General features: G+C 40.7%; 1 protein-coding gene across 1 annotated transcript in view; it reads left to right on the forward strand.

The window, feature by feature from the left end:
* PIK3AP1 (phosphoinositide-3-kinase adaptor protein 1) overlaps positions 1-26,508 on the forward strand; it is a 1,872,143-nt gene that overhangs the window by 1,257,263 nt on the left and 588,372 nt on the right. Inside the window, exon 10 of the mRNA XM_044056574.1 lies at positions 3,275-3,448. Coding sequence (XP_043912509.1) covers positions 3,275-3,448 — 174 coding nt within the window. The remainder of the gene's footprint in view (positions 1-3,274; positions 3,449-26,508) is intronic.

The raw sequence follows: 26,508 nt of genomic DNA on the forward strand, positions 1-26,508 counted from the left end.
TCTTAAGATGTCTATTACACTCAAGGAAAACCATGGGTTTAGCCTAATTAACCTGGTTTGGTAGACCCGCAAACTAGATATAGAGGCAGGTCTTCTAAGATACATCTTGATGTTGACCCAAGGAGATGACTACCAGAAGTAAGTAATTTCTACCCACTTAATGTCATTTACCTATCTGCAGGTCCATCATTGCTTATTATTTTTCATGGTTAAGTTATTACAAGATGTCCTCTTCCTCATGCTTCTTTGGTACACTACAACAATTCAGCCTAATAATGTACCTCAAGTAGTATTTCTCCCATATTGTACTCTGCTCCTACATATACCTGGGACAGTAACAAATCCATTTTGACAAACACTAACACATTAAATCAGACATGCCCAGATCTATGCTTAATGTATGCTTTCAGTATGAAAACCTACATTTTTTATGTAACCACTCTATATGACGTAAAATAAATATGTACCTGTCTGATGCTGGTTCCAGATGTGGCATGTGACTCTTACCAAAGAAATCATATGGACATGTTGTGATCCTACCTTTGGCTTATGGCAGTCTGGAATTCTCTGGGCCCTTTCTTGCCCTTGAGACCACATTTATACCCCTAAACTTATCCCCAGGGTTCCTTCTCCCAGTTGTTTAAACAGCAAACACTTCAAAGACATCATTTACTAAATGGCATGACAAACACTTTTTTAAATTGTTAGAATTACTGGGTTCCATTGTGTGATTGTTCACAGTGCAAAGTTCCTAATCTCATTCCCTTAAACTTTTCATTTGTCTGCAGTGGTTAAATCTTCCTAAAATCTGCATGTTCATTCCTTACCTTAATACAGGATATTCCTTGGGATTTTGAGTTTGCATGTAGATTACTCTGGATTAACTATGGCAGATGGAGAAAATGAAGAATATCTTTTAACTGTCAGTGGGTTTTGTATTTATGCACAGCAGTCTCTTACTGCATTCATGTACTTCTGTTTGGATGCTGTTGACACTTGTGCTCTGCCTGATTAACCTGTCTTGGGAGTCCTGTATTCTGGATATAGGATTATATCTTTTGGGATTTTTCTTAGTATTGTAACCAGGATCTGAGTGCCAGAATTATTGTGATTTGTACTAACTTAATGTCCTTTAACTCTCTTCAGGTCCATCATTGCTTATAATTTTTCATGGTTAAATTATTACAAGATGCCCTCTTCTTCATGCTCCTTCTGTACATTGTAACAATTCAGCCTAATTCTGAGCCTAATACTGAGCCTAATACTGAGCCTAATACTTCTCCCTTATTGTACTCTGCTCCTGCGTGAAACCAACACCCAGTTACATTTGATATGTTTTTGATGGATATGAAAAATGTTGCCACATGGACTAGTCCACTAACCAACCGTGCACAACAAAACAAAATATCGATTAACCTTCAGAATCAGTCTGTCATTATCAGTTGTTGGTCTCATGTTCCTTTATAAGATCAGTAAAATAAATAGGTAAAGCCATCGTTGATTTTTTAAAACACTGGTGATATTTTATAGTAGAATAATGCATATAAAAATATTTACTTTTAACTTTTTCCAGTTGTCATGTGGCTTATAGGGTAATCAATTGAAATGTCGGGACCTGCTACTATTGCACTACTTCTCATTATAATATAATAGTAAAGCACACATTCAAAACCAATGGAGTAGTAGTTATGTAAACTGGAACTCTGAGTAGTCCCCAGACTAGCACCCCCGACCAAAACGAAGTTGAGGAGAAAAAGCAAAGCTGTTCTGGATTTGAGGAAAAAATACTCAAAAACTCTAGTAATACTTTCCTACATTTACTGAGTTATCGACAGCCATTGAATCTCAGTTTTCATTTCTTACAATGCTGGCATTCTTTCATTTAATACTGCTACTGAATGAATGTCAACAATGCCAGTTTGGCATTTCCAGCTGTGTGGCATTGCCAATTGGACTTCCCTAACACTTTGTGCTTGAGGCAGTCACCCTCTTTCACCCAACCCTAGCTGTGGTTTTGCTATCCAGAACAGAAAGGTAGACTCTCATGGATGATAAGGATCATTAGGGTTACCTATCTCAACCATCTTATTCCATGAAATTCATATTTCCCAGTCCACCAGCTGTCTTAGTCTCCCCTTTCTTTATCCTTCTCTCCTGTCTTTCCTTCCATAAATAAAGTGAAAAAGGAGTTTTGTTATGTTTAGCCCTCTAGCTCATACTATTTAGCTTATGTGCTGAATGTAATAGTAGCTAAGTTGTAAGCATTGTTTCATTACTTTTAATTAATAATAAAGTGTTTCAAACACTGTTGTGAGGATTTATTTACAGTCATGAAGCTGAATTTGTTTGTGCTACTGTCAGTACTTATTTTTAGCTACTGTTCCACACGAACAGGAAGAACAGTGAAAACTTAGTATAATGTCACAGCATTGTGAAAAAGTAACACTCATCCTAGTATAAAAAAACTCATGGAACATTTAAACACTTTATATTTAATTAAAAATAAAAATAAATGCGTATACACTAGAGATACTTATACTCAGCATGAAAGCTAACTAAAATACAGAAACTTGATGCAAATAAAGGTACCCTTGCCACTTTTTCCAAGTTTGATTATGCTGGCTTCAGATGTAGCAGTGCTGTGACTTAGTTTGATGAACTAGAGTCCTCCATTTTGTTTCTTGGCCAGTCAGAGCCCCCCAACTCTACTATACCATTTAAAAATTTGAATATTCTCTTTTGCCTTATGCCATTAGCATCTGTCATATTAAGCCACAGTTTCTGGTTTATTTGCCTTCATTTCTACCTTTCTTCCTCTGTTTGTTAAGTTGTCCTGTTTGTCATCTTTGATACAAATATATTGACCTTCAGCACTTTTTTCTGACACTCCAGGTGGGTTGAGAACCTATTTTTGTCCTCTTCTGAAGAATTCCCCTAGACATATCTATAACCTTCTCTTTTCATACATTGAGTAGGTACCCTGAAAAGTCATCTCTTATTCATCTAATATCTCTGTTTTGTTTGAATGAAGTCATTGCTTCCTACCAGTTTTTTCCTTAAACATTACAATCAGCTAAGTAGCTGCTAGTAATAAATTACATCTGTGTAGACATCAATATTATGGTCTCTGCTATGTTAACAGATTTGATAATTATGTTATTTCCTGATGATACTATGCCTTTTATTTCCATTCCATTAGACTGGTCTCAGAAATGAGCTTTGACTCTGCAAATTTTACCATTACTGAAAATGGCCACATTTTCTAATTCCATAGGTAAGACAAGGCAAATTCCTAAAGATGAAGATAGTTTGTATTCCTCCCAAGATGACTTATATGATGAAATTGAGAAGGAGGAGTACTCATCACAACTGAAAAGACCACCTGCTCCTGCTCCACGGCCCAAATCCTGTTCTCTGAAAGAAGACAGTGAACCTTATATCTCCAAAGGTATGCCTCCTGATCAGTCTACTATGCACATAATAAAATATGTTAATGCTTCAAATTATATGTATAGAACTGATAATGTGCCAGTCACACTGCCTCAGAAATTTTAGCATTAATTATAAATGCACTGAATAAGCATTCCATTCCACTGTGTTAGCAGTGATCTCTGAATCCCAAGCGAAATCTTTACTTCTAGTCATAGCTGTGTCCGAAACACAAAAAAAAAATGTGAACATTCATATAATTTTGATACAAATTCAGGATAAATGTTTGCAACATTGAATGTTTTTACATCTAGGTATCTTTCTTTAGTGATCTTTGAATGACTATACAATAGGAACTGTAGTTTAGAAATGTAGCAAATATTCTGTTATTAGAGAAAGGTGCAGCATCTAAAAACATTAGGCCAAGTAGAATAATGCCATATATGAATCATCACGTTTAACCCCTTAATTAGTGAACATTTTCTGTAATGGTGTGACATTTTCTAATATTACAGGCATAATCTACCTGTAAGAATCTTTAGACGTGTGTCCTACTCCCAAAGCCAAAGGAATAGCTATATATTGAATTTTAATGAAATAAAATTAGGTTTAATGTCATAATTATACTACAATATAAAAATATCAGTTTTGTACAGAAATACGTATTCTATTTAGGTCTAAAGTGACATCAATGCAATATATATTCATGATCTACATAGGTCTTATATTTCTTACTCTGAAGAGAAATGAAAACTATTTTCAACTATATTGGAAATCTTGTAATTTTATTTGTTTCCTTTATTACTTGGGTAAATGAACTGGTCCTAAACACTAGACATTTGAGTCAAATGGGAACAACAAACAGACAACAGTGTATGTGTGTGTGTGAGTGCGTGTGCATGTGTGTGTGTGTGTGTGTGTGTGTGTGTGTGTGTGTGTATATATATATATATATATATATATATATATATATATATATATATATATATATATATATACATATTTATATATATTTTTTTCACACACATACATACACACACACACACACACACATATAAACAAATGATATATCCTCCAGTATATCCCCTAATAAAACAAATGTTTGCATATTTTCAAAATTAACTGTTATGTAATGAATACCTAAGTCACAAACAAATGGAAATGTTACTACTAATCTTGTAAGAGTACATGCAGAGTAGAGTATTTGCAAATGTGGCTTAACCAGGATCCATAGGAAGCTGCACATGTATCTATCAGTGACATTTTTGGAGTTTACGAAATACTGGAAAGTCATCACTGTTTTGTACATTTTATGGCAATGCATTTCATATACTTGCAGCAACATTGCTAAATGCTTTCTTTGTAGCAACCAATATAAACAGAACACTGCAACTGGAAGCTTTCCTTTGCTGGTTTCAAACAGCTATTTGGTTCTGAATTTGACTCTAACTTCAAATGCCAATATCTGCCTATTACTTAAAGGTATTCTTTCTTATATGAATCTCAAGATGAGATGCCTGGATGAACATCCTTGAACTACATACTGAATGACCTAATTTTAGCTGCAGAAAGCAGGCAACAGAATCTCAAATATATGCATATCTGCCAGAACAAGTAAAATATACATATTTTGCTATCATATTTAAAATGACAACGTATCACTTTTTTAAAGAGTAGTATTTTTGATTCTTATTTTATGAGATTGCACTAATGATATGACTCATGTACATACTGAGTTTTTTAACCTAACACATGTGAAATCTATATGCTTGATGTCAAAATGTGGCAAAAAGGAGCATTTAAACAGTTGTCTAGAACTGCTGGTGTGGGGGAGATGAATATAATGGCAAAAAGGAGCACTCGGAATACTTTGTGCAACTACTGGTGTTACCTAGCAATAAAGGACAATATAGATGAAGCCATATGAAATAATCTAACAAATTTTGAATAATATGTCATGACTAGTGGCTACAGAATGCCCTTAGCTAGCAATCTGTATGTAAAGATACATATACAAATTGTCATGTAATTGAAGGAGTCGTTACTTTAGGATAACAAAAACTGTCTTATGTAAGACATTTAGGACAAACACATAGGAGTTTTACTTCTGATGTAAGAAAACTTAGTAAACATATATTCTAGACACATTGGGCATACTATGTCCTGAAGTGATGTCATGTGCCTACCACAAATGGAAGCTGAGGAAAGCATAACTTGCCAAACTGAGTGTTAAATGCTTATGAAACCTTAATAATATTACTGTCACATTGCCACAGTAGTCAGGAAGTCCTTCAAAGTGGCACACCTCATCATAAAAGGGTTCTCATCCAGGAAAAAAGAGGTCATTGTTCCCTTCTACTCGACACTCATTAGACCCATTATAGAGTACAACGCCCCTTTTGGAATGTACCTCACAAGACATCTGCAGCAGCTGGAAAGGCACAGAAGTACCTCGCAAAGAGGATTACTGGCCTCAAACAAATGCCCTACACTGACCGCCTCAAAAAACTCCAGCTTTACTCCGTAGCATATCGACTACTCCGAGGTAATCTCTGCCTAACATATAAAGTTATGTCAAACCCAGAGCTGTTGGACATGCTGCACCTAAAGAAATCCCAATCCATCCGAGCTACAAGCTCTAGGGAACTAAACCTTGTCAACACAATAAACAGGACATGCTGGAGGGATAGATCCCATACTCTGGAACAGGCTACCCATCTATGTCAAGCAAAGTTCTTCATTAACACTCTTCAAGAAAAATCTTGATGAGTGGATGGGAAATAGGAAATACACCCTGGGGATCACTTCTGTGTCTCCGCTCGACAGTGGCACAAGAAAATAACTTTCTTGGGTGGCGTAAGCCAGGGAACCTTGTTGGCTAGGCTTACATAGGCCCTTGGGCCAATAGCCTAGTACCTACCTATGAACCTATTTGGTATCTATGTATAGCAGATAATATGCCATTCCCACTTTAAAGCTTTATTACAAACTTTCAGGAGGTGAAAAGTGTGGCAACAAAATGCATCTAAGATTGCTATATTACAGGTAAGGATTTCATTGCAGCATAGTACTATTACTTCTCACTTTTTCCTCAGTAACTACTCCTTTCTTGCTGTGGACCTTCCTGCCTTAGTTTATCTATCTTTTTTCTAGTGTACTGTTATTGGAGTTAGTTGTTTCTAGTTTATAAGTAATAGTACAGTTAGTAAGTTTATAGTTTAATTAGATTGTGAGTAGTACTAATACAATCTTGAATTACATTATTAATAATTGTCAGTAGTTATACATAGTAACCTTATAGCATATATACTGTAATAGTTTGTGTTTTTACTTAAATAGCTGATAGTTGTCTCATACTGGATATTTCAAATTCTGTTGTTATGGAGAAACATTCCAGCTTTAAAATGTGTTCCATGTGCGGACTTAAAACTCTGCCACAAGATCTCTACAATCTGTCTGTGGTTTATTTGGGGGTTCCTCATTTATCTGTAAATTGTGAAGTCTGAGCAGGCTTTAGGCCTAGATGCTTTGTGCACAGGAGAACAAACTCATAATAAAAAGTCTCCTGCTTCCGGATCCAAAACAGGTTAAGTCAAAGACAATATCAGATAAACCTGCTAAACACAAAAATTTAGATCCAGAAAATTGACTTGCTGAATCTTCAGCTTCGAAGGCTCTGAGGTTTGAGAAGCACATGACCCATACTCCCAACGTATACCCTGCCTCTGGATCCAGAGTCCTAGGATCCCATCAGGATATAGGACTCTCTGAAGAAACTATCAGCCTTAAAGAAAACGAATCAGCATCCCTCCACTCCCCATCTAGACCTCCCTTAGTGCTTCCCATCATGTCCTTCAGTTCTTACAGGAGTACTTCAGTGGCCATGTTGGACTGTCTGATGCAGACATTTCTGAAAACAATGACAGAGATTAGGGTCACTTCACCCCCTTTTGCAACAAAGGTGGTGGGATCTACCAAGATGCCCTCAAACTGAGTTATTAGCAGTCTGACTTCCAGCTCTGGTTACTTCAGAACTGATGTTCCACCTGGACCCTGTGGCCTTGGAACAGATCTATGCTGTAATTTCAGCTCCAGGGATCTTGGCTCTGACTCAACTGACTCTGGCTTTGTTAGAGCCAATGAAGTCTCAGGCACATTGCCTTTGGCTTTGTTGATGGTGTTGTAGTCATCAGCATTCAAGTCCTTGGTTCCAGTTCTCTCATCAGGGCCTTCCATCTTCACTCTCCAGCAGCTATGACCACTTCTGCAAAGGGGGGTGGGAGCCAATGGCTGAAACGATATCCACAGACCCTATGGAGGTTTCTTCAGTCTTTCAAGTGCTGGGAAGCATAATCACATCTCCCAAGAGAGAGTGGGTTTATGGATGCAATTCCACCCCATGATTCACTTTCCATCTTGCCTTCTTCTCATTAGATGTCCCTTGGCCTGTGTCATTTGATAAGCATCAAACCATCTGCTCAAAAGCAGCTTCATTCCTTTGCAGAGCCAGGTGACATCTATGATGTACCCAAGAAGAGGACGTGCAAGAGGAAGAACTTAGACTGCCCTTCAGAGTCCCCCACCTGAGTTACTGACAACCTATAAGGCAGTCCCATGCAAACCCGAGAGGATTTTATGACCCCCTAAAGACAAACGGCACTGAGCCAACTCTCCTGCAATTGACTCATTCACTGTGGTGACAGACACCCAAGGAGAGTTCTCTAAAGACTCTATATCTAACCATCTCCCCAGTTGAGAGTCCACGGTAATAGATAGATTTAGGATGTGGGTGTGCACTTTGGACACCTTTGTATTGAGACCCCTGAATTAGACCACACACATGAACAGGTTTCAAAGAGATTTGTCCCTACAGGCCATAACTACTCTGAAAGTCCCACTTATAGTGGAGTCCAAGAAGCAGCTGGACTCCACTACAGTGACCAGTAGTACCAACCTTCTCATGCACCTAATGCACAGTTTAGTGAATGGGGCAATCAAGGCAGCTGGGACTGGCATAGCCACAAGACGCCATGTGTGGCTGCAACTGTGTTTTTTTTTTTGCAGACACCTTTAAATCATCTTTCACAATTTTTGTTTGGCACATCTGTGAAAGACAGACTGTACAAGAGTGAACAAGATGGTAAGACTTTTTCTGCAGTAGGAGAGAAGTTCTGGGCTTCACAGAGATCTTACAACAGAAACCAAAAAGGTCCTAATTCACTCTGGTTTTGAAGGTCTAAACATCAGCACTCTGATTCACCTTTAGACAAAGGTGGCAGCGACAGAGGTGGCCCCTTCAGTGGATAGAGGCCAAGAGATCGAGAGACTCCACAGAACTATGGATAGCGTGAGCTCTTGTCTGGCAGAAAACTGCAGAATCCCTGAAGGTCTGCCTAACTGCTCCTCTCTGGAGACAGCTGGGGGATCATCTCTCCCTCTGCCCAGAGGGGTGGCAGGCCATCATATGAGACATTTTGGTGAGAGGGATAATATCAAGAGGCTGTGCCATTCCATTTTTAGTAACTCTTCCCCAGCCCAGCAATCCACTGCCATGCATTCCACCCAAGTCAGGCAAAAGCCATGGAAAAAGGATAGCTTTTCTTCACACCAGAAGTCATCCAAGAGGTCCTATCAGACAGAGAGGATCAGGATTTTATTCCAAGTTCTTTTTAGTTCCTTAGAAGATTCAAGACCTTTTGCCTATTTTGTACCTCAGTGCCCTGAAAACATGTATAGAAGACATGATTCAAAATGGTCATTGTGCAATCGATTCTACCCTGTTTAAGGGTGAATGAATGGATGTGCTCATTGGATCTCCAGGATGCTTGCATTTGAAGATTCAAGCTTGTGAAAGTCAAGGAGATTCATGTGCTTCCAAATAGTATCCAGCATTATCAGCTAAGATTCTTACCATTTGGCCTCCCAGCAGGCCCAGGGTGTTCAGCAAATGCATGGCTATTGTAGTGTTCATCTCTGACTTCTGAGATGCAAGATTTTCCTGTGCATAGATGACTGGCTCTTGACTGCCCCTTGATGGAGTCCTTCTGCACACTAGGAACTCCTTCTTCAACTTTGCCAATCCCTGAGAATTTCAGTGAACCTACAAAAATCCATCCTTTAACCACACCAAAAATTCACCTTCATAGGGTATCATTTGGGCACCACTCTTTCAATAATCTCACTTCCACTAGACAAACTTCAACTTTGCAATCTGCACTTCAGTAGACTTCAAACTTTGCAATCTACACTCCAGTCCTTATTTCTCAACCACTCCCCTCCAGCAGTCTTGTTTTTTTAAGTATTATGCCTGATGGCATCATCAATCATAATGGTAAATTTTCCTTGTTTCCACGTGAGGATATTACAGTGGCCCTTCAAGCATAGTAGTGACAGTGCATTCATCCTCTCTCCAAGACTATCATCATCACAGATTCGTGGTACACTCAGGCAAAACCTTCCATCTTCCACCCACCAGGAGCAATAGTAACCATGAATGCATCCTCCCTTGGGTGGGGGAACATTATGAAGGGAGACTGATCCAAGGTCTGTGTTCATACAAAGAGGCCAGTATTCAGACGAATGCCTTGGAGTTGAAGGCAGTTCTCACAGTTTGAAGAACTTCAAGACTGCATTCCCAAGAATATGAAATCTATCCAAATGGAAAACATGACAGCATGTTGGTACATCAGCAAGCCAGGAATCAGATCTTACCATTTATGTCAGGAAGGGATGAGGTTTTGACAATGGGTAATGGCTTTGCACCACTTTTTAGTAGAAACACAAATTCTAGGAGTATTCAATTGCTTTGTGGACTAGCTCAGCATAAAGCTTCTTATACCTCATGAGTGGTCTCCAGTCCAGCAATTGACAGACAGCTATTCAGTTGCTGGGGCACTCCTGTCTCTGACCTGTTTGCCGACCCCTACATCACCAAATGCAGCAACTACTTTGCATTGATGTCCCCTCTGGGCAGTCACCAAACTACTCTGTGTCACAAAAATGTTCCCGTTGGCTTCTGGTGCTTACCCACTTCTATCTTAGGCAACCCAGTTTCCTGCAGATAGCAATAAGGTGCAAAGCAACAGTCATCCTCATAGCCCACTTCTAGCCAAGACAGGTGTAATTTCCCCTATGAGGCCTTATCTTAAGCAGTTGTTTTGGCTATTGGATCTGGCTCAAGATCTGATTTTCACCCTTCCAGAAATACTCACCTTGATCTGTGCAATCAGAAACTGGCCTTTGATAATTCCCTTCATGTGGAGATAGTTAGGATTCTAATGGCTTCTCAAACAGACTCTACCTATTGGATCTATCTCATTAAATGAAAAAGATTTGTATCCTGGACTTGACTTGCCCACAAAACATTTACCCATTCTCAGCCCTAGTCTCAGACTTTCAGTGTTTTCTTGCATTCCTTATTAATTAGGGCTCTAGTTTTTCCACAATTAAATCCAGATAGCTTCCATTTCTAATTTCCACATTGGCTTCCAAGAGTGTTCGCTAGCTTCACAAAATATTTGTATAACCTTTCTTAAGAGACTCCCTATAACACTAAATGCAGCAACTACTTAAGTGTGAGACTGTTTATAAAATATCCTGACCCCCTTGGGATCTTGAATTTCATCTTGGAGGCACTCACTAGACCCCAATTTGAGCCATCTTATTCTGTTGAGCTGAAATGTATTTCTTAGCAAATTACCTTGCTGGTAGCCATCACTTCAGCCAGTAGAATTTCAGAACTCCATGCACTATCATCTTCTCCTCCTTGCCCGGTGATACATAAAGACAGGGTATCTCTAAGAACAAACCCATCACTCCTTCCCAAGGTGGCTTTAGAGATAAATATTTCACAGCCATTCATTTGTCAGTTTTCTTTCCAAGTTATACAAATAAAGGAGAATCCATATTACATACCATGGAAATGCATAGGTAACTGTGCTTCAACCTTCATAGAACTAAAACATTTCAAAAAGACATACAGCTGTTTATCACCTTTGACTCAACAAACTGGGCAAAAATATTTCTAAAGTTTCACATTTAAGATAAGTGTACTTCCTTCGTTTATACTAACTACAAACAAACTCTTCCTAACAAACAAAGGTCTCACTGTACAAGAGCTGTTGCAACTTCTACTGCCTTCTTTAAGGCCTTTCCAGTGGATGATAGCTGTGAAGCTGCCATGTGGTCTTCCAAGCATACCCACATTAAACATTACAAACTGGACTGCTTCTCCAGGGCAAGGCCATCCTTTGGTGCTTGTATACTGAAGGGTCTCCTGCCATGAGACTACCTAGGATGCATTGTAAATTGGGATTCTGACCCACATGTTGGATTGGATGAACTCAATGAATGGGATATGAAAGTTATGTACATGCCATAATGATAGACCATTTAATTCATTTCCTTCTGATATGACAACCTTCCCTCCTTCCCCTTCCCTTTTCTGTGAGACCAGAAGGATCCTTTGTTTATAGGTTATTTGGTTTCCATTCAGGCAAAATTATCCATACTTAGGTCTTAGGGCATCAAACTAAATCTGTGGTAACTAAGAAAAGTGGTGCATTACTTGATGGAGAATTCCTAAAGGGGCTCGAGGCTGGAACACTGATCCTTACAGGTCGGATTTAACAAACACCTGGAGGACCCACATATCATATCAAATGGACATGAATGAAAGGCTCTGCTGTTATGGTAAATGCATAACTTTCCTTTCTTGACAGGTATTCTATATCCTAGTCCGAGCAGAGGTCATGAAAGCATCACTAATGGAAGGGGGGTATAATGTAGAATGTCTGGCTATGATAGTATAATTCCATTGAAATCATATATTCGGTACCTATGCATAAAAAAATACGTTTTCATCACAAAACTTTCAAGCAATGACTGTTCTATAATCTTTTACAGAAATGCATCTAAAAAATGCTGTTCTATCTTTAGGGATTGTAGTGCAACTTAGCGCTGAAATTGACATCAGTGAATTGTCCCCCGTTACCCTCAGCCCATAGGATTTTGATGATGTAACATTGTCATCTGGATAAAATGATGTAAGCTTTGTATACTTCGATTAAGAAATTTCCAATAAACAGCTGCACTGGTTTTTTGCATTTTAAGAGATTTAACTTTTGTAATTAAATACTGGTTGTCTTTTTGTGACAGAAATTGAAAATCAGGTTGAGTGCATAATTTCTGATTTCTTCCAAGTGGTGGGGTAGGGCTGCATTTACTTGTTTTTGTTATCTGAGGCCCAGGACCTTTTTAGTTAAAAACTCAGCTTTGGTTTGTGATAATCTCTGGCTATCCTACAGGAAGCTAAGAGGCTGAAAAACTCAACCCTCCCATACTGCTTCTTGTGTTCTTAAACCCAGTATTTCTATTGTGATCTACCCCTTACGTTAATTTCATCATAAAAATCTACCACCTTCTCTTTCCTTTTTCATTGGTTGTTGTCATTAATTAAAAAAAGTGTTATTTTGCAAAGTCACTCCTTTTTAACAATTTAAATACCTTTTCCCCTCCCACTATTTTCCATAGATCCTGAGTAGAGGGTACTCACCAAACCAACAAGTTCTGCTCTTGGATTTTTATCCGTTATTACTACAAATTGTCTTTGGAAACTCCTTCCAGTATTATCTCATCTGCTAGTACTTGTGAGCATTTTGGATCAAATGGCAAGTTCCTCTTCTTAGGCTGGTAATGCCTGATTTGCCGTCTACATATATTTCGGTCTGTTTATTGAACAGAAAAGTACCAAGACTAAAGGTCAGCCTACTTGTTTCCCTTCTGTTGTCAGCCTCATAGTACTTATTATCCTTAAACAGGGTAGTAACTGCCTTATGCTCACAGATAATTAACTCTTAACACAAGAAATTATGTTTGTGAGAGATGCAGGTATTTAGCAAAATGAAGGCCTAGCTCTCAGAAAAAATGGACTGCAAGCAACACACACAGCTGTTGCTCTCTGTACCGACCCAAAGTAAAATGTCTTATGCTGACAATTAAGAAAATTATTGCCGAATCTACCTAAACCCATGAAAACTAGGTCTCAGTGAAAATCTTGCATCACATCACATACAGGCACACATTCAACAGTCAGTCACCAAAAGTTAAATGATCTCAAATCCGGTGCACCAAACCACACTGGAAAAAGAAATGTTTTAGTGATTGTTGACTATAGTTAGGCACACTGGTTTTCTTCTCACTAGGTTGGACAAAGACAGGGTAACTATAAATTGTCTGTTAGGTCCAGGATCTCTGATATCTCAAGGGCTCTTATGACCCTTTCACTTAACAAATATGACTATGATGTGAAGGTGACCCACATGAGGGTGAGTGACTTGAGATGTAAAACCAAACGTGAAGAGAGGTGTCAGAACGCACCATGCATCTCACAAATGCAGCCAAGACTTTGGTCATGAGTGGAATCCTTCCTTCTCCAAGAATGATACCTTGGTATAAAGAAAATATAATTGACATCAACAATTGGCTATGTAGTTGGTGTCATTCCAGGGGATCCAGAATATGACAGCGTGGGATGAGATGCACAAACAATCCTAGGATGTCCAGCACCTCTTTTCCCATGGTTACTTATACTGGCTAGAGCCCTTGCTACTTTCATAGTGCCTTTTTTTAGGCAGAGTCCAGTTAATGGTCTGGATATCCCAGCATAACTAGCATCAAGCCCAGAACAGTATCACATTAAGGTGACTCTGCTGAATGCCAGAAGTCTCAACAACAAACTGCCCAACCTTGAGGCTCTGCTTCATTTGGAACATATCCATAGCTATGTAATTACTGAAACTTGGTTTAAATGTTCTGAAAGCACTCCCCCCAGATGTGGGTTTTGTGTCTAACATGCCTTTGGACCTAATGGCAGCAGTGGTGTCATCTGCATATTAGTTAGGGACCATATCACCTCTAGACAGATAACCAGTAACTCACAAATGGAAGTCACTGAACTCCAAATCACACTAAACAGGATCATCTGTCAGTTTATATAGCCTGTTATAGAACAAACTCTATGCTTCCTGAAAATCATGTAAGGTTCCTAAATGTACTTGATAAACTTCCTATGAACAAGAGCTCCATTATTTCAGAATATTTAACTCATCCTCAGTAAACTGGAGTACCTATACTTCCAATGTAGGATATGCTCAAAAGATTTTAGATTTAATAAACAAAAACTGCCTAGACCAGATTGTTAAGAAACCTACTACAGGACATAATATTCTTGACCTGGGCTTTATGAATATAGTTTCTTCATGTACTAGTCTCGGTATCTCTTTTCTAGGTTAAGTCAGATCATAAACTAGTTATCTTCACCTTTCAAATCTCTAAATTTATTGAAACCATTATCTGAGAATTCAAGGATTCCGTATGTACTAATCTAATCAAATTCTATAATGAAGTTTCAAAATTAATCTATAGCTGCATCACCTCAGATGTTGCAGTGGCATGTACTTTCACAAAAGAATTCTGTGCTCACTTGGATAAATGCACAGAACTAAATATGATAGGAAGTTTAAAAATAAACCACCCTGGTGGCCCACCAACATTAATAAAGTCTGCAGTAAAATAAAAAAAAAGTATACAGCTGATCAAAAGACCCACATATCAAGGATAATGTCAGAGAACTGACTAAAAACTTGAAAAATACTTTTAGGTCTACTAAAGCAGACCATGAACTTAAGTTAGTATCTGAAGCTAAGAATAATTACAAATCTTTCATTAACTACATTATAAACTAAGAGGTAACACCCAACGGTGCTTTGAACTTATTCATAATGGTACCACCTGCTCTGATCCAGAAGATATTGCCAGTACATTAGCAAACAAATTCAGTGCAAATTTTACCCAGAGATGACTATCCAAAGCCTGCTTATCCCTGAATCTCTAAGACCCTCCATCATCACCACTAAAGAACATATACTGAAGATGAAAGACCTTAGTACTTAGGCTGACAGCTCCTTCTCCTTTGATCATCATGTAATGACAGTAGTCAGGATGTACTTCTACTTACTGTGGTCAGTTGCCAAATGAGTCATTGTCCCCTTATTTTCAGCATTGATTAGGCTAGTCATTGAATACAGTGACCCCTTTGACATATCAAACCACTTGAAAGACCCCAGAGGTTCCTAACAAAGATTATCACTGGCTTAAAACCCATAAACTACTAGAAAAGACTGGAAGCACAGTCTCTTTATTCAGTATCTTACAGACTTCTGAGGGGATATCTGTGCCTTGTCTTTCATGCCATTAGGGTCACAGTGATGCTGTATCTCTTGTATCTCCAGAAATCAAATAGTTCAACAAATACCACAACCAGGTATCTAAATTTTCTATAGCAAATAAATAAAATATGGTGATGAGATAAGATTCATTATGCATTGCCTTCCCCATGTCTGGAATAGACTCCCATTACAAATCAAGCAATGTGATAAATTATCTTCCTTCAAATGGATGGGTATTCACAAATTCACCTCTGACGTGACTGTCCTAGCCCTCCTTGAAAAAGAATGTACAGTCTTAAGAGTTTTTATTGGCAAGGTGTAACTGGATGCAAAATTCAGTTGCATTCTATTTCCCGTGATTCCTGTAATATAAGAATATTATTTTGTCTGATGAAACATATAGGATTTTACTTTTGAAAAAGTTTAGTAAAGATATGGTATCCATTGCCCAAGCTAAGCAGAAATCATGTAAGCACCTCTAGTGGAACCTAAAAACAATGCATCACACCAGACTATGATAGTGAAATGCCTATGAAAGTTTGCATTTACTACTTGTGTATAAAACACCATATGTCAGTCCTTTCTTACTCAATTACAAAACCTTCAGAAAATTAAAATGAGATACTGGGCCACAAACTACTCCTAAGACTGATTTTCTATCTTTAGGGATTTCATTGTAGTATACATTTGCAAACTGCACGACTCATCACACAGAGTTTTGATAGTGCCAGGTTTGCATCCATAAAACAATGTTTTGTCTGGTATGGTATGTGGGTCTATTACTTCTCATGCAGTGACAGCTCAATAAGGACATATTATGGACAGCTGCTGTATAGCCCAGCCTGAGAAGAAGTCATGAAAGCACCAGTAATGGAAACCGAGAGGAAATGTGGCATGCCAGAAGATGACACTGGAGTCTTCTCTAAAGTTAGCTGAGTGTGAAGTGACCACATCAAACTGAAGAAGTGGTAACTCATCATTTACATTTTATCATAGGAAATCATTGTCATTGGTGTTTCTTTTACATTTGCACAGCAGGTCAATCCTTTTTTTTTCAAAGAGTTCTCTTTTTCATGCTATTGTGTGGGAGCGAGGGGGTGGGGCTGGCTCCTCTTAACATTTTTTTAATCAGGATGATGCTTTAGTTGTTAACTTGTCGATTGATTTTTCTCAAAACCATTGTCATTGCTTTTTTTATTACAGTGCCAGCAGTGATTCATAGTTATTTTGACATTTTTCTTTATGCTTTTATGTGGGCATGCAAGGGGCCTTACTGCAAACATGTCTGCTATAGTTTTTTTCATTAGTTTGAAACTTTAACCACTTGTGTTTATCTGACTACTTCTTCAAGCAATAGATGCTTAGGAACATGAAGTTCCTGCAAAACTCTACATTTCATATCTGTATAAAATGACATATGTGTGTCCCTTCAGAAATGTCATTACAAACTTTTCCAGTAGTGGCAATGAGATAGCTACAATATGTGCCCAAGACTACTGTTGTATCCTTAGGGATTTCAGTGTGGGACACAGCTTAATTTGACAAGAGCAAATTACCCCCATTCACATACAAAATTTTGATAATACCAAGGATACACTCAAAAATCTTACTTTTTTCCTCTTGAGAAATAATACAAAATTTGTACTGCTGATACAATGACAGTTCAGTAAAGCTCTACATTTGTTATATTGATCACTGCTGTTATAGTCTTAGTTATATGGGGTTATATCCTACCAACCATATAACAGCTGGCCAACTACCAAAGCTTCAGGGCACTTTCCATGTGCCCAAACTGTCAGGCAGCCCAAGATGAGTTGACTAAAAGACAAGTTTAGGTGCAAAGCCCTTTAGAGCTTTACAACTGCTGAAGAATACTCTCCTCTGAGTCTTTTGAGGCTCGATGGTTAGCGTGTGCTTTTCCTTTGCTGGGCAGATAACTTCCCTTTGGGAACAAAAACTTCCATTTAATAATTTTGCTTTAATATTTATACTTTTCTCTTATGCAAAGTTATTTTAAAGCTAGATGTTTATGATTTAATGGACTGTCATGAGACTGTATCTACTTTTAAACAGAAGCCCTCTTTTTTCCCGTCAGTTTAAAAATTAAGTAATAAAAATATTTTTTTCTGTAAAGAAATTGTGTTTATTTTACTTTGTGGGGCTGGCAAAGTGTTTTAAAGTGCTTTTTACTGTCTTTGTCTGGGAAAAATGTGACTTTTAAAAACTTTTTATTTGCTGCATGTTTTCTTGGGAAAGAGACACCATTTTTGTCTTGATCACAGAACGAGCTGTCAGTCCCTTGGCTGGTACTTTTTCCAGCCACAAAAAGAAAAAGTTAAGCAAACTGCCTTTGCCACCACAGCAGGTTAGCAATTTGCCTCATCTGCAAATGGATGACTCTGCTTCTGGTCATTTCTTATACGTCAGACCACTCATGTTGTACTCAACTGGTGTAAAAGAGTGAAGCTTCAGTCTTTCTGAAAGATGAAAGGGGGTGGCAATGTAGTCCACTAGAGTGGATCAGAGGTTATCCACATCCTCTGTGGCTGTTGGAGTCCCCTCAGTGGGGAAGGGAAGAGACACTCATCAGTCCTGGGACAGTGAACAGTGAAGGCTTCCCTGTTTTGTCAGAATGTTAAGCCCATCCCTAAGGCAGCTGTTGCCCCACTAATAATGCTGTTGGCCCCTTTTTTCTGTCAAGACAAAGCAGAATAAGCATATATCTACTCCTCCTCAAATTTCCTTAGACAAAGTGGTTTACTGGGTCTGGGTTTAATTCAGGCTGTTGATCTTTTTTGTAAAGTAGTTTTTGGTAAAAGAAAGAGGGATGCTTCCTTTCCTTATGAGATTCAAGATTCTGCATCTGAACATGAGGATGAAGGGAATCATTCTGATTTAGACACACAGGAGAGCTAAATTTCTGATTCTCCTTGTGGGGGTTTCTCTTTCTTCGAGACTATTTCTAGAGTATGCCAGTGTTTGCTGGAGGGAATCACTGTGGTTTCTCATTCCCCAGAAAATAATATCAGCTGTTACAGAAGGAATTATCAGAACCTGCAGCCATTCCTGCAGTTTTGTCTGCCTTAGAGTATTTGTATGTTACTGCCTGCAATTTTCTTGACAGTCCTCCAGTTGGTCCTAAAAAGGCAGACATGATGCATAAAGTTCCTTAATCCTTTAAATTTTTATTCCGTCTTCCCAAACCTGATCCAGCAGCTTTAGCTTTAGTTAATCCTTCTGCTGCTAAACTCTTAGTTACTTCCAATCCTACTATTTCTGATAAGAATGGGAAGATTATTGTTAAGTATGAGAAAAAGTATATGCTTCTGCAACTTTGATTTTCAGAATTTTGAATTGTTAGGCACATATGTTAAGGTGTGTCCTAACATTGTGAAAGTATGAGGAATATTTTGTCTATGGTTTCTTCTTAAGAGGAACATCTACTTTAAATAATTTAATTTCTTCCATTGTTCAAGTCGCTACTCATTTCATACTGTGTGTGTATGACTTTGCTAATACTACTTCAAGGGCTATGGCTAGTGAAACTGTTTTTGAGGAGGTTAGCTTGGCTGCATTCTCAGAACCTCCCAGATAATGTTAAAAGAGATCTCATTCTCCTTTGGATATAGATTTAGGTTTTGACTCCTCTGATGCAGAGGTGATGAAAAAGTATGATGAAAGGGGTAAGCTGATAACAGGGAATTTCTAAGATTTCTCTGCCCTTTTCCAAATTTTCCAAAGGATTCTCTAATACAGTTTTGGTAAGAAACAAAAATAAACAGTCTTAACAAAAATGCAGGTAAACAGATGTTTAAGAAGAAATGGCAAGGGGGGTTCCAAGATGAATTCTGGAAATACCCAAAACCAAGGACAATCCAATAAGTCAGAATGACTATTTAAGGATCCACCTTTCATCTCCCAGAAAGACTGAAGCTCCACTTTTCTCTTTGCCAACAAATAGTTTCAGTCAAATGGGTTATGAAGATCATTCATGAAGATTACAGATGGCAGTAGGAGGAAATCCCTCCCTTCCAGGGGCAATTCCTCATCCTCCAGACCAGACCAGATTCATTTATTTCCACTTGTCCTTCATAACATGCTGTTCCAGGGAGTGACAGTGTAAGGTTCCCTATTCCCAGGTGGAAAGAGGTTTCATTCAAGGATGTTTTTAGTGCCAAAGAAAGAAAATGCTTGGAGACCAATTCTGGATATTTCTTTCCTAAACCTGTTTGCAATAGTGCCTAAATTCAAAATGATGTCAATTCACAACATGCAACGACTTCTACCTCATTCAAGTTTCCTGATAACTCTAGATATAAAAGATGCTTATCATCATATCCTTATTTATCCACATTTATGGTGTTTATTAAGGTTTTACATGTATGGATCAAATTATCAAATGTTAAGTTGTCCAATCTTGCCTTCATTCTTGCTGGATGGGTTTGGAGCCGATCCTCGGCTCTGCTCAGCCACTTAGTATAGCTCGAGAGCTCTTTACTGGCTCAAGGCTACCCCTTATCCCAGAAAGCCCAGTGTCAGCTACCCAGATCTTGTTTGCTGCTTTAGCAGCGAGGTTGCGATCAATACTGGCTCAGGCTTAGTATTACTTTTTTCTCTATTAAATTCAAATAATTTGCTTAAAATTGATATATATTTTTCTCTTATAGTACTTGCAAGTTTCCTTTATTGTAAACCCCTTACCTTGTCCTTGTGGTGTTTTTTGTGCTGTGTTGGCCATTGCCCCTTAGTTGCTAGGCCTTCTTTTATTCCCTGAACTCGTTTAAATTACAGAGTTCATTCTCGAATAATGGAAACTCTTTCCTGAGGCAATTTTACAATCATTTTTCTTTATTAATTTTTAGTTTACTATTGTAGTGTGTCTTTTTGGTAAGATGTCTAAGGAAGTTAAAACTTCAGGTTTTAAAAAGTGTGACTCATGCTGTCAGAAAATGTCTCTGACAGATGGGCACACTAGCTGTGTTTACTGCTTGGGGGCTCTGCACCTGCAGGACTCTTGTTCTATTTGTCATGTCTTTAGTACAAGGGTCCTGCAGGAGTGGAAAAACAAGTTTATCCTCCGTGGATTATTAAAGCAGGATTCCCCAGCTAAAGCAACTCAGCCAGTGAAACATTTGAAACCAGTCAAGCCGTCAGCTCCATGCTCGGAACCAACCTGCGAGCTTGACAAACCAAGTGTGTTTGTGCCATCTGGCACTGACAAGACTACTCCTCCGTCGGCTCCAACTGTTACTTCGGAGCTGTCTCGGAGCCACAAGTAAGCTAGGTCTCCTTCATTGGAGCCAATTCAGTCAGTGCCACAATCACCCCTATTCAAAACAAGACCAGTCATCGATCATCTTCCCCCTCCTCTCGATCCTCGAGGTTATCGGTGAGGATGTGGCGAGAGTGATCAGTAGGTTGCTGAAATCACAGGCCCTTGCTAAAATGCTTTTGAGCCCGCCTCAACAGGCTTCAGCTCCATCCACTTCGATTTCAATTCCTCCTCCGACTATGCTTAGTTCGGAGACGGAGTCTATGGATGCTCCGATAGTGGTTCCTTCAGCTCCGATGACATCCTCTTCGGCTCCGACGTTGACTCCGATTACCTCGGTTCTTGCTCCCATCAAGGTATCTGGGCACCAAAGCTCTCTCATCGGCTCCGAGGAGGGAACTGGCATCGGACCCTTGTCCGACCCCGCTCTCCCTCTCGGGGCGTCGGCTCAGTTGAGCTCGGCTCCCACATCGGCCTTGGAGCCATCACCCTCGGCGCAGAGTGGGATTCCAGTCTCTTTGAATCTGGAGCCCTCCTTGTGTCAAGACCGTGACGCCTTCGAGGTCATGCGGAGAGTGCTGTCCTCACAGAAGGCCCCACTATCGGTTTCATCGGCTCCATCCCTCTCTCTGCCTGTAACAACCTCTGCTCCTCCTCCAGCCCCAAAGTGTAGGGAATCTATGCCCCAGGACACCCCATTGGGTGAACCCTCTTCTTCTGAAACCTCCCCAGAGCATTTTGAGTAGGCTTTCTGGAAGAGAAAGTGCAAGAGGAAGCACCAAGACTCCCCTGAGTCTGTCACCTCAGATACAGACCTGGATGAATCGGAGGGGTCCCCAAGGTCCCCCTCTGAAGATGGTTCCTTTTTGGACATCCTAGAGATTCTCAGGCAGAGGTGTAGCTGGACTTCCCTAGCCCCATCCGAGGATGAGTCTGTATACCTGGATGCATTTGGTTCCCAACCTTCCACCTCCTGGGCGTCTCCGCCTTTTGATCCACTCATGTCTGTAGTGTCTCGAAAGGCTTGGTCAGCTCCAGATTCCATGGAACCTGTCCCAAGGAGACCCAGTAAATTCATCACAGCTCCCCAAGACAAACAATTCTTAACTAAAGGTGTCCCAGTTGATGCCATGGTGGTAGCAGCAGCCACTAAGAGAGAGTTAACCGAAACCTCCTCATCTGTCCATCCATCGAATAAAGACTCTCGTACGATGGACAGATATGGGAAGTGAATGTTTTCATCAGTGACCTTCTCCCTTAGGTCCCTGAACTATCTTTCCCATTTTACTAGGCTTCAGAGGGATCTCCTAAAAGAGCTCAGAGATACCCTACAAGATCCAACAGCTGAGGGAGCATCAGCCAAGGTAGCTACCCAGCTGGTGACTCTTAATTCAGTAGTCAACTTCTCCATGAGGCTTATTTCATACGCAGCCGATGGAGCGAGTAGAGCTGCAGGAACAGGAGTGGCTCTTAGGAGACATTCTTGGCTACGGCTGTGTCAGTTTGCAGAACCTTTCAGAGCGTCTGTCACCAATACCCCCTTTGATGGCTCCTCTCTCTTTGGGCCACAGGTAAAAGACACGCTTACCAGGTGCCAGCAGGAAGGCAAGACGCTCTCTGATGTTGGAGTCCATTTTTACACTCCTACGAGACCATACCCAAAGGGTCAGAAGGGTGGAAAGATGTGGTTTCGAAAATCCCACAGACCCTTGCCTGATGCATGTGGTGAATTTTCCCCCAGGGCAGAGGAGGAAATAATAACAATGGCAGACGCTGCCCTCGTGGCAGAGGGGGTCCGCAAAATCAGGGTGATAGAGATACGTTCTCTTCCAAACCCTATCAACATCCCTGAAGGGATGCCCGACTGCTCAACTCTGGAGGCAGTCAGGGGAAGGCTTTCATTGTACCCAATTGCCTGGCAAAATATTACAAAAGACAAATGGGTACTAGCCATTATATCTGGAGGTTACAAGATTCCCTTTCATCAGCCCACTTTGGTTTCAAAAAAATCCATCCCAGATGTTCCACCCAATCTAAGGGATCAAGCAGTCACAGAAGTTTCAAGATTGCTAGAAAAAAGAGGCATCCAGGAAGTCCCCTCAGACCAAGTTGGATCCGGAACTTGCTCAAGATTATTTTTAGTGCCCAAAAAGACAGCGGACTGGAGACCAATTCTGGATCTCAGCAGGTTAAACAAATCTGTAAAAAAAGAAAAGTTCTGGATGGTAACACTGCAGTCCATTCTCCCCTCCATAGATCTTCAGGATGCGTACTACCATATAAAAATGGACAGATGGTCCAGGAGATTTTTACACTTCCGGCTAGGGGCCAGTCATTACCAATACAGAGCTCTGCCCTTTGGTCTTACCACCCCTAGGGTGTTCACCAAATGCATGGCAGTAGTCACGGCTCACCTGAGATGTCTTAGGATTCCAGGTGTTTCCTTATCTGGACGACTGGCTTCTCACTGCTACCACCAGGCAACAATTTATAGAGGCACAAGATTACACCATCACATCCTGTGCTCAACTAGGCATCACAATAAACTTCGAAAAATCTGACTTGTTGCCCTGTCAGTCTATTATATAAATAGGAGCAGAGCTAAATACAAGAAAAATTATTGTAAAATTGCCTCAGGAAAGAGATTCCATTATTCGAAAACAGATGTCACTTCTGAGGAGCAAAAGAATTCAAGTCAAATATGTTCTTCAAGCTCTAGGGTCCAGCCATTCTTCTAGTTCCTTCTTAGCACGCTTTCACATGAGAATCCTTCAGTGGCTTCTTTTCACACAATGGTCCTTCCAGGAATTACCCATGTCTCACATGATGCTAATTATGGAATCTTGCAAAAGACACCTTTCCTGGTGGATGGTCTCCCCACTAGTTACTCAGGGCAGACCTTTCATGGAACCCCATCCAGTTGCCACAGTGACCACGGATGCTTCCCTGATGTGGGGGGCATTATCTAGGGAAGACAGTCCAAGGCACTTGGCAACCTCACGAGTACCACTTGCACATCAACGTCCTCGAGATGAGAGTGGTGCTGCTAGAACTGCAAGCTCTTCAAGACTCTCTCCCTGCTGGGGCTATTGCAGTTCAGACGGACAATATGTCAGTGGTTTGGTACATCAACAAACAGGGCGGAACCAGGTCTTACCCCTAGTGCTGAGAGGCCCTCAGACTGGCAATGAGCGATTTCCTCCCAATGTTTTCTGACAGCAACACAGATCCCTGGGACATCCAGCATAATAGCAGACAGGCTCAGCACGGCTATCCTCATGCCTCATGAGTAGTCGCTGAAACAGGAAATTGTGGATCTTATTTTCCACAAATGGGGCCAGCCTTACTGCGATCGATCTCTTTGCCTCTCCCCTCAACAACAAATGCAGCAGCTACATGTGAAATTGTTTGATCTCGCCGTTTGTTCTTACACAGGGGTTCGGAGCCAATCATCAGCTCCAAGTCGGCCGCTTCACAAGCTCTGCATCTAATAGAAAGCTCGAGGCACAGACTATATCCTATGATCCTCCTCTACCATCCCCCAAATCTAGTTTGCCACTGCAGCTGATCGCATCAAAAGGACAGCTCGGGCCAGTTAAAACTTTCAATTTTTTTTCTTTTTCTATTTTAAGAACTGTTAAAAATTTTTTTGCTAGTATATATATATAGAGAGAGAGAGTGTTAGTGTGTGTGTGTACCTTTAGCCAGGTTTTGTGGCCTATAGATATTTTATACATATAATCTTAGGGCTTAGGCCTATTTTTCTTTTTCTGTCAGGGCTCTGACAGTTAGTAGTAGTAGAACTTTAGTAGATTTTTTCTAGTATTTCGCTAGTTAATATTTCTGTGCAGTGTTTTGATATTTACTCCCTTATATATTCATATATCTATATTTACTATAGTTTTTCATAGTTATATTAGGACTATTAAGACTAATAGACTGTTGCTAATTTTTAGCTGTTTATATTTCTTAGTAACTTAGTGTTATAGTGTCTTAGAATACCTTTTCTTGCTTGATAAAGTTTGTTCCCTGTCAGCTATGTCTGAAAAAGTTAAATCAGGGTTCAAAAGATGTCAGTGTGGACAGAAGATGTCCATTACTGACAATCATGCTTCCTGCGTCTACTGTCTTGGCCCTCTCCACCTGCAGGAGGACTGCTCTATTTGTCACTCCTTCAGTGGAAGGGTCATGATGGAAAGGTGCAGGAAGCTGATAGAAAGGTGCTTACTAAAGCCTGATTTTCAGGAAGCCTTGGAAAAGGCTGATCAGACATCTAAGTCTTCGAAGGGGTCGAAGACTTCGAAGGTATCGGAGCCCAGGTCATCGGCTCCGAGCACCTCGTCTAAGGTTCGGTCGCCGGCTCCACAGACCTCGGGGCTGAGCACCAAGCGATTATCTCTCATCGAGCCTCAGGTCTTGGAGCCGGTGTTGGAGGTGCCGCCACCCTCGATCGTTCGGTCGGTGATATCTTCGGCCCCTTCGACCCGTTCTTCCAGACCTTTATCGGATACTGACATGGATCGTGTGGTACAGAAGCTCATGGAGAATACGGCTCTGTCCAAGCTAATTGCAGTTTCGTCCCAGTTGGTTTTGAAACTGGAAGCCTTCCCTGTATCTCCAGCAGATCCTCCTTCGAGACCCTTCGAGTCTTCGGAGCCGGGAGAAGAGGAACCGATGATTGTGGAACCCTCGACGCCGAAGCCTACTTTTGTGCGATCGGCGCCACTGACCTTTACTCCCTCAGAGCCCATCGAGTAGTCACAGAGCTGACGGTCTCTCTTTGGTTCCGGGGCCGAGAGTCGAACCGAGCTGTCGGTTCCGACTCTTCCTCTCGGAGCCTCGGCTCAGATTAGTTTGGCTCCATCCTCGGGGTCGGAGCCCATGGTCCCGGTTTCGGGGAAACTGCCATGCTCTTCGGACCCGGTGGAGTCCTCGGCCCGGGGCTCTGGTGCCTTCGACGTTATGAGGAAGGTCTTGTCTGAAAAGACATTCACCTCATCGGAGTCATCTTCTCCTTCCCCTAAAGGGCTGCGTTCTGCTTCTGTACCAGCGATCCCACCCAAGCGTAGAGACCCAATGTCTCAGCCAACACCAGAGGGTGTCCCCTGTTCCTCAGAAGCTTCACCAGATGCCACCTCTGATGAAGTCCCGAGGAAAAGATTGTGCAAGAGGAGGCATATTGATTCTCCACAAGAATCACTCACATCGGACACCAATTTGGAGGAGCCAGAGGGGTCCCCACGGTCCCCCTTGGAGGATGTCTCGTTTGCTGACATCCTGGAGATCTTGAAACAGAGGGGTGATTGGCAGACCATTGCCCCCACTGAGGACGAATCTGTGTTACTGAAGGCATTTGGGGCTCAACTTTCTACCTCCTGGGTGACCCCGCCCTTCGATGAACTAATGGATCTGATAGCTCGAAGGGCGTGGGAGACTCCAGATACAGTGGAACCAGTCCCTGGGAAGCCGAACAAGTATATTACTGCCCCCCGAGACAAGGCTTATCATACAAAAGGAGTCCCAGTGGATGCTATGGTGGTAGCGGCAGCCACGAAGAAGGAAATGTCTGAGTCATCTTCC

Source organism: Protopterus annectens, chromosome 14.part0 (assembly GCF_019279795.1).
Source record: "Protopterus annectens isolate FY-2018-M chromosome 14.part0, PAN1.0, whole genome shotgun sequence".
NCBI lineage: Eukaryota > Metazoa > Chordata > Ceratodontiformes > Protopteridae > Protopterus > Protopterus annectens.